The 14,554-nt window shown below is 36.6% G+C and overlaps 1 protein-coding gene across 1 annotated transcript in view; it reads right to left on the bottom strand.

Moving 5' to 3' along the window:
• The window catches only part of COX16 (cytochrome c oxidase assembly factor COX16), a 46,661-nt gene that overhangs the window by 12,269 nt on the left and 19,838 nt on the right, over positions 1-14,554 (bottom strand). The window contains exon 3 of the mRNA XM_079309880.1: positions 4,087-4,149. Coding sequence (XP_079166006.1) covers positions 4,087-4,149 — 63 coding nt within the window. The remainder of the gene's footprint in view (positions 1-4,086; positions 4,150-14,554) is intronic.

The following is a 14,554-nucleotide window of genomic DNA, read 5'->3' as shown; positions in this document are numbered from 1 at the left end:
ACATTTTAATACTGTGATTACAAGTCTTTTGCTGTAATTAAAGAACTTCTGTCCAGAGCTAATGTTGGCTTTTTGTGATTTATCAAATTATAAGGAACAAAACCTGTTCAACATTCGTACTGTTTAAGTCAAGAAAGCAGCATTCTCTAGTCTGACATTTGCAGACCAGCCTATTATGTCAATTATGCCATCCTTGCAACCAGTTGAAGAAAAACTAAGGTTTTAGTTTTGATATTCTGAGACACAAAAGACTCATTTTGTTTGCTGTTGTGTTCAAATGATGTTTCCAGCTATTAAGAACAGATCTTGCTTATAATTTTAGTGTATTTTCTGCAATAAAAAATGTTCAATCAGTATCACTTTCTTCCTATGAAAGTATTTATATGAAAGCACCATTCTCCTCAGTACCTTTAATATTATTTAAATCTTTAAGTTTCTTTTAAGGAATTTTTTAGAGCCCTAAGTGCAGTCAGCCTGTTCTGCAACCTAATCTGTTCTTAAAGCCCTGCTCAAAATCCATATACCAAAAGGAGAACTGGAATTTAGTACCACCTTCCTGCCCAGTGATGATTCCCAGAGAATCAGCATTCCCAGACTGAAATTTTCAGCAGCTACTGAAGTCTCTAAGCCCATTCTTAGAACATAGCTATAAACCATCAGAGTCTACTGGGTATTCAATAACATCTTGTTTGATTATTAAGGAGTTTGGAAGCACATCTGATTTGAATATAAAGGACTTCTTTCTCTAAAAAAATACAGATATGTTTTTTGAATGTTGCTACTTTGCCAACACGGTTATTCATTATTTTACATCTTCATTAGTTTATTTCTGGTTTGCTGCAACACCATCCTCTTACTCCTATCCTTGTCAGATTAGTTATCAGACAGCTCTGATGCCCTTAGCATCTTTTATCAGTCTTTCCTGCTTTATAACTAACTCATTTACTGTTTCCATAGCAATCCTTCACCTTTTTATTTATTGGGAAATCTTTTCCTCTAGTTTCAATTGCTATTGATTCACACTGAGTATCACAAATTTGATGCAAACTTAAATTATTTTTCCATGGCAAAATGTTAGTAAATTCTTAAGCAAGCTTTTATTTGCTAGAAAAACTCTTAAAAACAGTTCTATATTTTGGTATCTGATGTGACTGATGCCAGATTTTTTAGTGTTTGTAAGACCATTAATTTCCACAGAAACCAAGTGCTAGAAGAAAGAATGCTATTTTGAGACTGCATTAAACACATGAAGAGGAATGTACTATGATTGCTAAACAACTACAGGAATGATTTTCACTCATCATATTAATCAGGTTTTTTATCTCCCTTTTTCAAACAGTATTTCTGTCCTTTCAAATAAAATACTCTAGGCTTTTGTCACAGGTCAAACACTTGACATTTTTTACAGTGTGTTCTACAAGGCCCAGCTCAGCAGCAGAACTACATTCACATTAGTACCAGCATCACTAGTGGACAGAGCTGTGATTTATTAGGCAAAGGGGAGCAGCAGGGACTAATTGGTCATATGAGGACACAAAAGTGTGTGAGAGGAATGCATAAACAATGGAGGGTGCATGCAAAGGTAGCTTGCTCCTCGGGTATGTCCCAAGGCACAAGATAAATGCCATTATTAACAGACCTGAGATACAAGACATGCAGTATGAATTACACATGTATATTTTTCCTTCCTCAAAATAGTATCCTGATCAAAACCACTCCTGTATGAAATAAACTTATTATAGTTTGAGAAGATATAATTTAGTAAATTAGAAGGTAAGAAAATATATTTATGTTAATTTTCTCACAATAAATTAGGTCTGTGATTATAACTTTTTACATTACCACAACCACCACATTAGAGACAAAATGCAGACTTCAACATGTCTGAAATATTGGAAATGTCCTTATTTTTTCCAATATGCCCATAAGGGCATATATGTATGCTTATAGAAGAAATTATGACATTCTAAAAGAATTCAGTATGTATTCAATATGTACATTTCTATAAGGACAGTAAGATATTTTTAAAAGTCTTGGGGAGGGCCAAAGGACATTTGCATGTATCAGACAACCACGCTTCAAAAGAGCTGGCACAGTATCCTCAGTAACAGCTGCAGATGTAATGCTAATAATATTGTAAAATAAGGCTTTACATATCAAAACAGCAACTTTTATTTAACTGCCCTTGATCTCTTATCACACCATATTTAGTAACAGCCACCAGTGTAATCCTTCAGAGTGACCTATATATTGAATTAGAAGGTGTTCCTAAGAGCTGTATTTTGGACAAGTCAAAAAATAAAGAAACCACCCAAACCCCTCTAGTCTGGAAAAGATGGGGCCCACAGAAAACTACTTTCCTAAATGTCAGCTGTAACTGGGTGATTAGTTAGATTTAGAATACAGAGGCAATAGTGACTTAAAATTGTCACACACTTAGTGTGGAGGCTGCAAAGTATGTGCATGACTGCTGGTAGCTGCACAAGTCTCACTGAAATTAATACATGCTTGAAAGTTGGTGCCCACAGTAAAATATATATTGATATTAGATTTCAAAATAATAATCCAAATCTATTTTCATTATGCAGATCCATTTGTTTTGTTGAACTGATCTGCCTTCTGTAACACCCAAGCACTACTCTGGAAGAATTTCAGTCTGGAAACACTTTACAGTTTAGAGTAAGAAAAAAAATAAGATTGCTTCTGTCATTTCTGTCCATCAGAATACATTACAAGAAAGCTTGCAATATATTATTATGCCAGATGCATTTTATTAGCATTGATTTATCCATAAAGATAATGGAATTATGGCTATCTAAATATTATCCTTAACCTGTTTACTCATCTTCTGAAAAAAAAAGTAAGGTATATCTGCATACAGATCTGTTGATTTTGAGGTTAGGTATTGAGTTTGAGATGTGGTTCTTTTTACTGCTTGTGGTTCTTTTTACTTTTTCTTCCACATAAATAAATCAGAGCAGCCTTACAGTATATTGAATGGAAAGTGAGAGACAGAAATCCCACAGGCAATCAGAACTTAATGGATTTGTAAGTTTTGAGTCTCCATTGGAACTTTCCATCTTGTTATTCCCTGCATCAGAAATCACAATTCTTTATAGCTGGGGAGAGCCCAAAACTATTTGCAGTAATGGTAAAAACTAGCAAATATTTTGGGAAATTAGGCCTGTGAAAATACAAAAGGTAAGTTTTATTTTTATTTCAGACAAACCACAAAAGAGTAATAGAATACTAAAATTTTATTATCAAGACCATGTACTGCCATTTGGATATCTAAATATGAGAGCAGTGGGTGCAATCGAGATCTTCAAAGGCTTGTGACAGAAATGTGATATGGAAAGAAAACAAATCTGTATTCAGCATAAAGGCCTCAGAGGTAGATGAAGTGTTAGTTGGACATTTGATTCAATCAATTTTTAAAAATTAGGAATAATCTTAAATAGCTTTATCCTTTGTTTCTGGTCACAGAGAGCCTTTTCCCAGTTTTTCTAACATGGCTTTTTGTAGGCCTGAAATTTATGAGACTCGGGATAACTGAGTCAAAACAGACATTTTAGAGCTCAGTAATATTTGAAGAAAATGCAATGTTGAAGGAAGACAGAACTATTTCTCTATAATTTTTTCTGAAATCATGCAAAAGGAATGACAGTTGTTTCAAAGACACACATAAAATTCAGAAACAAGAAATAACATAAAATACATCATGCACTGTAATTTGGTCTAAAGATCATCCAAACTCATGCAGTAGAAGTGCTGACATACATTCACACACACTGCCTCCAAGGCCAACATCAGCTCTACATTTATAAACTAGGTTAACCACAGAAGTAGTGAATTTATTTGTACCACTGAACCTGACACCTGGAAATCAAAGCAAGGCTGTGTTCAGAAAGAAGCACTACATGTTCAAAAACCTTTCTTTACATAAAACCTTGTTTTTATTGGACATCAGTGAGTCAAAGGCAGATGGTTGATCTAATTTTAGTTAGGGACAGATACGACCCACCAGCGGCCAGGGTAACCAAGGGTAGCCAAGGTTATGGGCCCCAGGCAACAAATTTATCTTACCTCATATTCAGATTCCAGTGTCACAGTGCTGGGTTTTAATTTTTCTTTCAAAGCTGGATCAACCTGAAAGACAAATAAAAATACAGCAAAAATGTTTGCTTTTAATATTTTTTTGAAGAAACCTTAACCTGAAATAAACTGAATATTGGTACATGCAAACCCTCCTCTCCTCTCAAAAGAGTTTATGTGCCATTTGTTCCAGTACCAGGATGATGAACACAGCACAAGAATCGGGCTGAAAAGAAACAGGTCAACTGCCAAATTATTAAACTCCAAAGGAAAGCACATTTTTAACTATAGCCCTGCACTTGCATTACCTCAGATACTTAAATCCATACCTGTTTAGTTTAAAACTGTTAAACTAAAGAAAGCTTAAATAAATGAAACGAGCACAAGAAAGATAAAATTGGGATCATGTAACATATTATACTCCTGAATGGTGAGCCCTGTGAGTAGGTATACAATATATCCTGTTTTTCAAAGCCTAAGCATGAGTTGAATTTCCAATTTGCTGGTGAACACACAGCTCCTTCCTAGTTTTGATTCTGTACTGACAGTGCTGATGTTTCCTGACACCTTTCAGGTATGAAAGGTTTGAAAAGAACAAATCTAAGAACAGACATGTCAATGAACCACAGCAGACACATTTCACGTTTTAACTTCTGAGCCCGGAAGAAGTGATGTTCATCCCTCCCTTTGCTAAATAACATCTGTCTCCCACAGGTCTAAGAGCAGAAGCTAAGGGCAAAAAGATAATTAGCATTCTTCACTCTTAGAGAAAGCGTTTTACCTTCTTCTCAAACAGCCACTTATACAGTATTCAGACATAGTCTTTAGGCAAACTAATTAAAATACCAAATAAACCCACCATGAGAGAACAATCTCATTTTTAGAGCTTAAAAACCAAAATAGATGCATAAGGAGACTGGTAACATGTAATTCTACACCACTTGTACACTAGTCCAACTACAACTAATTTAGGGAAAAAAGTTGTTACTCCTAATTTGCTGCTTCTTTGTCTGAATGAAAAGGGCTCAGTAACTCTCATCACAACCAATATCAAACACCTACAAGTATTCTAGAAAACAAAAAAGGAAGGCGTACACGTAAAAGAATGTGCCTGGCCAATGAGATCCACCTTCACATTCTCCCCTAACACGAGTTCCTACTCATTAGAGGTACTTAAAATACACACCTATTATGTGTATTGATGGGAATTGCTCTGAAGAACTTCCCCAGGCCATAATGTTTCTCTTGATTACAGACACTCTCTTCTAGTTAGCATGCAGCCTGTGAGACCTCAGCTCCTAAGGATGGATGCCCAGACAGGCAAGTCTAACACCATCTGTGCATGGCCAGAGGTTTGATTTCCCTATCTCATCAGCGATCTGGCCATAGAAATACACACATTTGCAACCTCCAGACTCATTACTCTTGGGACCTAAGCCAACATATCTAAAATAGTTAATGTTTGTACCGGACACAGCTCCCACCTCTTGGTAATTAAAAAAAAAAATCGTAAAACAAGATAGTGTCTCTGCACTGGCCCTCTACATCAAATAAAAAATTAAGTGCTCCATCTCTGTCTTGGCACTCAAGGCCTCTGTAGAACTGCCCCTCACTAAAGATGGATTGCATTTCTCCTGTGACCACGACCTCCAACAACAGTCATGCTTCATCAGAACAACGAGCCCATCCATCACATGTGCAGAAATGCAAAGTCTTTGGGCAGCCAGACAGGCTTTCAGGCTTGCTTTCACAGAGAGGAGTGATCATAGACCTCACTATATTCAGAACTAAATGCAAACACTATTTGTTATGCTTTGTGTTCTCACAATGCCCATGTGGACAAGGGGAAATAAAAGCTCCAGTAAGTAAGGCAGCAACAGTTTTATTTCACCCATACTTTCCATTCATTTAATAATAAGGCAAAGTATCATGGTTGAAACTCCATTTTTACCTTATTAACTACAGCCAGAATTTAACTTAAAAAGGCATTTCAATATCCCCATTATCAAGTCTTATTTTATCATTTTTTAATGGATGGTGTTCGCATGGCCACATTTGTGAAAATCAAAGGTAAATCTGCTCCTCTTTCTTTCCAGCCCTTTCTATCTTCAGACTTTCCCCTGTTTTCATTCTCCTCTGCCTGCACAAAGACAGCTAAAACTGAGACACAGCATTCCAGTTTGATGCTGTAGCTTTAATATTAATAAAAATGCAAAAGTGAAGGACCCTAGCTGAAATTTCTTTTTAAAAAACACCCTGCAAATGCAAAATGAACAGAAAGTGCTGCTTCTTAGGAAGTAGAAATTTTATTTGGCAAATTAACTCACCCAAAAAGACTAGTTAAACCCTGTTTTGAGGACAAATTACATACACATCTTAAGCTCACTCTGCAAAATCCATTCTTTTGCCCCAAAGTTCCACCAAAAAAAAAAGTAAAAAAGAGGAGCAAGTATGCATTTCCTCTTCTCTTTATCTTATTTGTTCCCTACATGAATACTTACTCTCAAAAAATAATTTAAACATACTTGAGCCTGCACAGTAATACAGTCATCTGTACCTTCTAATGCCTTGACTGCAAACCTTGGCTTTTCAGCTACCAAATGAGATGGATGGGTTACAAACTGTTTTAGAAACCCCTATAGAAGCTGAGAAAAAATGTATTATAAACTTTTGTTTTCACTGAGTATGATGCTGTGCTATCTTTGAAACATCACAAGAACAAGAAAAAAACCCTGAAAACAGAACGATGCTATTTTCATTCTGAAAAGGCAGATAAACATCAATATGAGCCACAATCACAGATCATAATCAGAGAACACTTCAAATGGGGACAGAGCCAGGAAAGTGCCTAAGCCAAAGCAGTAGCTCTGTTGTATTACACATCTGCCACAAGATCCAAATACAAACATTCATTTTGCTTCCACGATGACTGCTATGCCAACACACACTGCTCATAAATGAGCTAGAAGTATTCAGCTATGCACTGGCAAATAGATCTCCAGCTAAATTATGGATACAAATCTGTATTAATAAATATGATGATAGCAGCAGACAAAGCCCAAATGCCATGACAGCCTGGCAGTGTCCACTATTATTTAGAAGGCAGAAAGGAAGACAAAAGATATTCCTTTAAACTAGAGGACTCTTCTCGTTTAGCAAAATCTCAGCTGTTCCTTTAAGAGGCATTTAAATTCAAACTTTGTCTCTAAATGTAGAATTCAAAGATGTGTGCATGTATAATTACAGCATAACTTCATATTAAATTCTTACTGAAAGACTACTGAAATACTTGATGCAAGTATTTAGACAACCTTCATAAGATGCTGTCTGTGAGGCTTTGAAACCAATACTATAAATACAATTCTAAAAGGCTTTACTTATTTTCATTTTCTGGTGTGGGTTTTTTTTCCTTTTTAGCACTTGCAGCAAAAATGAATAAAACATTCTCTGTATTTTGCATTATACAGGCTTATCTCATATTACATCAACTGAAAGGGCAAGGGCAAGTGCAATACAGAAAATCTCAGAAAAGGTTTAAGAATCCAGGTTTCAAATTAGAATTTTGTCCCATTTCACACTCCCACCATTCCTTCAGATTTACCCTTACTTAACTTCAAAAGGTTCCCAAAGAAACAGACTTTAAAAAGATTCTTAACAGCTAAAAGTAATAGAGGTTAAGTACAGAAACATTCTTAGAAATCTTAGATAGGCAGCTACTTGAGGCTTTAAGTAACTAAAAACCTTAAAAATGAGGCTGACACTTCTCATTTTAAGGTTGACATTTCAGTTTTTCAATTAGAACCTGGGCAGCATTTCTAGGTGTTAAAAATGGTGCACCTTGGGGTGCAGATCATTACATAGCAAAGCAGGAATGACTGGTGCTCACAGCCCCTGCCGAACCAGGGACTCCTGCAGTGCCCTGTGAACAACACACACACATCTCAGTAAAGCAGATTTTTTTTTTCTAACATAAGTATTTCTGGTACAGTTATAAACCTAAAAGTGCTGCTACTAAAAAAAAATCTCCATCTAACAATTTTGTATTGATACTCATTGACCACAGTTCATTTTGGCTCAGAAACAAATAGTACGGGTAAAGAGAGTGACTGAGAAATTTGTGAATGTCACTAACTTCATCTCCAGGATATGGAAAGGATAGATCTTCCACAAGGGAACCCAAAGAATACCATCACTATCCCTTCTGAAGTCTAGAGGCATGGAACACCTCTCTATATGGGGACAGGCTAAGAGCACTAGGTTTGTTCACTCTGGAGAAGGTCAGGCTTTGGGGAAACCCAATTGTGACCTTTCAGTAAGGGAGACTCACAAAAAAGACAAACTTTTTAGCAAAGTGTGTAGCAACAAGGGCTAACAGTTTTAAAATAAAAGAGGGCAGATTTAGACCAGGTATAAGAAAGAAGTTTTTTATAATGAGGGGTGAGACACTAGCCCAGGTTGCCCAGAGAGCTGGTGAATGCCCCATCCCTGGGAACATTCAAGGTCAGGCTGGATGGGGCTCCAAGCAATCTGATCTTCTTGAAGATCTCCCTGCTCCTTGCAGGAGTGTTGGACTAAAAGACCTTTGAAAGTCTCCTCCAACCCAAATTATTACATGATTCCATGAAACACAGCAATACAAAGCAGAATAGCAGAGTTGCTCATGTTCAGCATTCAGAGAGGACCACCAAGTTGACTCACATTTTCATTTTCAGGATAACATCCCAATTGTCCACAGAACACACATGCCTGGATCTGTAACTCAAATAACCCATCTTCACAAGCAGTCTTTCTATGCTATAAACATTACTGTTTATTTGTCCATGTACTATTTGTGGCCATGGGCTTTTGAGCAAACCAAGACTTGAATATATTACATATTCTAAAATGATGGGTTCAGTTACTACACCAGGAAACTGTCAGGAGACAGTCACATCATGAGAAGAGGGCTGTGCTTTAAATAGCCTCCTCTCACATAAGTCAGTGCAGTACATTGTATACTTGTGTCCTGGCATGTATTGACCAAATATTTGTATGCCAAACTTCTACAGAACTTTCCCTCTAGCAAGCATTTCCAGAAAACAGTAGAAGATAGTTTTACTCTGAAACTTGTTTGTTATTTTTACTAAAACATGAGTTTCTGTTTCTACCCTATCCTCCACAAAATAATATCCCACTGAAAAAGATTTCAGCTTTGGAAACAGGAGAAGACAGTGGCCTGAATTTAATGAACATGAATTAGGATTCACATTTTTATTTTTCCATCTGCTCCTCCCAGCAGAAATAGATGGGACACAATTTTCCTGCAGTATCCACAATACAGAGTTCACAAAATTACTGTTTATATGAATTTTTTCAATTTGTTCTCCCCACCCATTTTTTAAACTTAAGAGTAAACCAGAATCACTAATTCTAGTTCTCCCATAGCGTATCTTCTTTGAAAACATTTATCATGCCTAACTCCTCTAAATGGAAAATCAGCAATCTTGAGTGGATCAGTCAACTTTAATCTTCCTTGAGAAGTCTCCCATAAATTGCTACAGAAGTCTGTGTCATAAATATTCTAAGTTGTGGTTTATGAGCAGAGTGAGAAGCAGTAGACAGCAGAGAATAAATCCCAGGACTCAGGAAATGCAGTGTAAACTACAGCCAAGCTGAGTGCTGTTCTACTTAAGAAATTAAAGGAACAAAGCTTGTAGAGGCTGTAAGGTACAACAGGGGTTGTACTTATGCCAAGCTCTTTGGCATACAGTCTTAGGTAACAGAGAAGGGCAAGGCAAAACATACCATTTTTGTGCAACTTCATTCACAACAATCCTTCAACTATATTACTTAAATATTTAATACACACAAAACCACTTACATAAGGTTACCTTCTTCCCTGTGTGGGTGGTGAGGCACTGGAACAGGCTGCCAGTGATGTCCCATTCCTGCAATTGCTCAAAGCCAGGTTGGATGGAGCTTTGAGCAACCTGGTCTAGTGGAAAGCACCCCTGCCCATGGCAGGGGGCTGAAACTAGGTGATCTTTAAGGTCCCTTCCAACCCAAACAACTCCATGGCTCTGTGATTCTACACTGAATAGGTTATGTAGTATCCCCAGCTGAGGGATATGGATTGGATGGGAATACTTACAAACAGTGGGGAGACAGCTGAGACTAGCTTGGTGCCCTTTGACTTTTTCCTATGATCTGCACATATACAGCCAGTTCAACAAAAAAAATAATAATAATCCAGCCTCTGACAGAAATCAATGCAGACATTTCCAAAGGAGCAATATAAATTGTTGTTACAGCAGCAGTTCCCAGAGTTACAGTACACAGTGCACCAGTGATCACTCAGAATCCAAACAGAGTGATCAAAAAAAGATCTACTCAAAAAAATACCAAACTGTGGACCAGACTTTTTCATGTGATAATGCCATGGGAAATGCAATTAAAGGTTAATATGATGGCCAAACTATCCCATACTTCAGAAAACATTTAAGCACATCTACAATTCTCACATATAAGGTCAATAAAACTAACAAGGATTCTAGAATTTTCAGATCTGAGAATAAAGTATTCATCATTTAATCAATTTTGGTATGCTTTCACATCCAGTTTGATTTGCAGTTGCACATTTATTTATATGATTTATACCAAATTAGTGCAGTAAACCTTGGCTCTGAGTATGCTAGCATAAATTTAATTTCACAGTAAAATTCAGTACAAAAATGATCCTTTTGGTATTAAAAAAAAATAAAATATGTACATTTGTGATGCCAGTACTTAGCAAAAAAAAGAAACAACACCCTTTTGCCTCTAAACATAATACATTCAACAGCTAGAAACAACCAAAAATGCAATTTTGGATGCAACTCCAGCAGAGTCAATTTTTTTGATCATATTTTTTGAAGATTCTTTTTTACACAAGTTCAAGCTTAAAAACTAGCATAAATACTGTTTATAGGGGATTTTTCTTCCCTTATGGCTTCTTTAGTCATATCCAAACTTTGCACAGAATCAACCTCTTTGTGGTAGCTCTGAAAAGCATGAAGGTCACTTAAGTTTCTGTTCAAAGCAAGTAACTTCAAGAGAGAAACTGTGAATTGGCAGCTGAAGGCAGCATGGAAGCAGTGTGTGTTCATCTCCTCTGAATCTTTTCAGGGCTGTACAATCAGACAGAAGGGGATAGAGAGGGTGTCCTCAGTTCTGTACATCAGCAGGAATACCTGCATCCAGGTGCTCACTGGCTGTTCAATTAGGCTCATCTGTAAAATGTTCCTGGCAGCAGCTCACTTCAACCAAAGTGAAACCAAAGGCACTGTACAATCCAAACCACTATTCTTTCCTCAGTGTGTCCAAAGGAATTAATTTAAAGGGAAAAGTCAATCTCATAGGAGACCAAACCTTCAACAAAAGCACTGACGCTTCAATAAAATAACAACAAATGTGCTCCAAAAAAAACCCAGCTCCCAAAAAACTCCCATCAACCTTCTCATGTAAGAACAGAGATAGCCTGATCCTTCAAACATAATATAAAAACATAACACAGTTAAAACAATGCACAAGCACACTAACAGGTGAGGAATGCTTTCCCCAGTCAGAGTTAAACATCTATAAATATACATGCCTTTCCTTCTCTAAGTGTGTAAGTCAATGCTGAAGTCCTTTCTTGAGCTATGTGAACATTTGCTTGCTACCCCCCATACAAACAACTCCAGAAACCAACAGCAGGAAAATATACATTAACATTTTTTCTCACTGATAATAATAAAAAAATATTAAACAAAAAAAAAGAGTCTGCAATTTTTAACCCCCAAAATTATTTGAATTATATTTTAAAATATCATTTTGATTTACAGCACATATCTGCTTTTACAGAAGTTTATTGAGTAATGAAACAAATTTTGACTTTTTATGTCTTTTTGAACAGAAGCAATTTTTAGAATCCAGTGTGAACTGATCAAAATTGTTTTCAGTGCTCTGAAAATGCATTTCTACAAATAAATTATCACCAAATTCTAATAACTGTCATCTTAAAATCTGCATGTGTTGAAGGAATTAACAGTTGAAGGAATTAACAGTTCCTATTGCATTTATGGGAAAATACTTTCCACACTGACATCTAGTGAAGTTTTATAGTAAGAAGAAAAATCATGTTCTAATACTTTGAATTTACAAAAAGCTGTTCATTTCCCAAATCATTTATACTTTAAATTACTAGAATTTGCAACATATTTATACATCACACACTATTTTCTTTTGACAGATATTTTGTCACTATTTTTTATAAATAACATGTCTACTTGTCAAAAGATCAGACATTCTGATGGTTATATTAGAGAAAATTACAACGGTAAAATCTGGTGTAATTAAGTTTAAAACATGAATGTGTTTTTCTTTTAAGGGGTCAACATCCAACATTAACAAAACAATTACACTAAAATTAATGGGAATTTTGAATGCAAAATATTTTAATTCATACATTTTAGATATTAATAAGAGAAGTCATCTCTCTTCTCTAAGGAGTATTCAAAGAGCCTGTATAGCTACATCCTCTCTGTAATCAATGAAGAAAGAAATTAGAAATTCCTCTGGGAATAGCTAATGAGCCTCCTGCCCTGAACCATCCCAGAGCTCAGGCTGTGCAGACAGCATACAGGACCTCTGAGGGTGCAGAAATGGAGGGACTGCAGGGACAGGCTGTGAATTCCCTGAGCCCAGAGCTGCCCTTCTACTGGCACAGGGACAAGATACAACCTCAGATACCTTCTACCCTCCTTCAGCTCTGCTCCAGGGAGGCAAGACATGATGTTCTACCAGCTACAACATTCTTTTCAGAAAGTACTAAGGTTCTAAAGGGAAAGATTCATTTTTATGCCTCATCAAAAAAAGGCAGCTAAGCATTGCCTGACATAACATACAGGAGGTTCAGTGCTGACTCTGGGGAAATGCAGCATCTATTGAATGACAAGCAAACCAATAAATGCTTTCTGCAGTGACAGATACTTGAAAAGAGACAGATAATGCATTGCCCCCCTCTCATTAGCTGGTTTTACTCTGGATACAAGTTTGGGCTCTGCTTGTTTAGATTGCCATAGAGCTGAAGTTTACAACAGCACCATTTGGCTTCAAATGAGGCTTCAAGCCTCAAAACACAAAGGAGAAGAAAGGGAAGGCCCATTTAGACAGAAATTGCACTTAAAATGGAAACATGATTGGGAAAAAGGGTTCCAAGATTTTTTTGTAGAAACAGTAGTGACCTAGAAGTCCAGAAAATCCTAGGGACTGGGATCTGCTGACATCATGGCTATTGGCTTCTCAAGATGAGTCTGGAAAGCTAGATGTTTTCTGGTGCTTGAGGGAGGTGTTGGGAAAAACAGCTGGATATTAAATTATGTTTTGGCTAAAAGCTGCCTGAAGCTAAGTTACATACTTGTAATCACTTCAATTGCAAGGAAAAAATACCAGTAATTAATTTTGGCAATGTGACAGGATTTAAATAAACCAAACAGAATTCTTGGTAGTATATAAAATGCAAATATCTGAAAGCTATCAACATTTTATGTATTGAAATTAGTTCCACTTGCAATGGCATCAGAATAAATTTCTTCAGTTAATAACCTTCTCTTCATCTGAATCTAATCTTGACAACAGAACCACCATCAAGTAAAAAATGGAAAAATTGCTTCTGTTTAAAACAAAGAACTCTTAGTACTTATACTGTATATTGTATTTCATCACAGAGAGGTTCAATAATGAGAGGTAACACCTTAACTCCAAGTCATCCTACAGTGCTGTAAGCTGTGGTGACAATAAGCACTGGGTCTAGGCAGATCCAACCACTGGAAACCATTCAAAAGTACACACAGTGTCAGCCTCAGAATGTGGCAACAAAAATCTTACTGAATCCCAGAGCTGACTCTGGTTTTGCTTTTTACAGAAAAATGGTGGTGTACATGCTAAACTGAAAGGATTCCTGAAAAAGAGAAACATACATCTCTGTCTGGTATCATAGCAAATTCAGTAGACAGCTCTTCACAGACAATGTAGAGAAGTCATTTGAGCTCAAGTAAAATAGATTAGATTTTGCTGAAATCAATGCAAAAACATGAACTGAACACTAGCAGCAGAACCTCAAAATCCTCAAGAATAACAAGGATAAAGAGTTAATTTCCATACAATCCTTCTGGACTGAACTGAAATGTGAGGAAAAAAGATCTGAACATCTGGTACCACCACAATACTGGATATGAAAAGCTCTTGATACCCTTTCATTTTTGTGCCACATGGCAGAACTGAAATTACTACCTTGGATAGTTCTGAACTCAGGTCAAAAAATGCAACAAGTTCCAAATTCTGCCTGCAAATAAAAACAAAGCCACTGTAAGGGTACCTGTTTAGCCACCAACAAGTAGCCAATCTGCCTGAGTAAATATTTGTTTTCAAACCCTTCCCACTAAGCAAACCACGCCTGAAA

The sequence above is a fragment of the Erithacus rubecula genome (assembly GCF_903797595.1).
Source record: "Erithacus rubecula genome assembly, chromosome: 6".
NCBI classification, from domain to species: Eukaryota; Metazoa; Chordata; class Aves; order Passeriformes; family Muscicapidae; genus Erithacus; species Erithacus rubecula.
The sequence above is the reverse complement of the archived record's forward strand: the minus strand, read 5'-3'. Positions and strand labels throughout refer to the sequence as shown.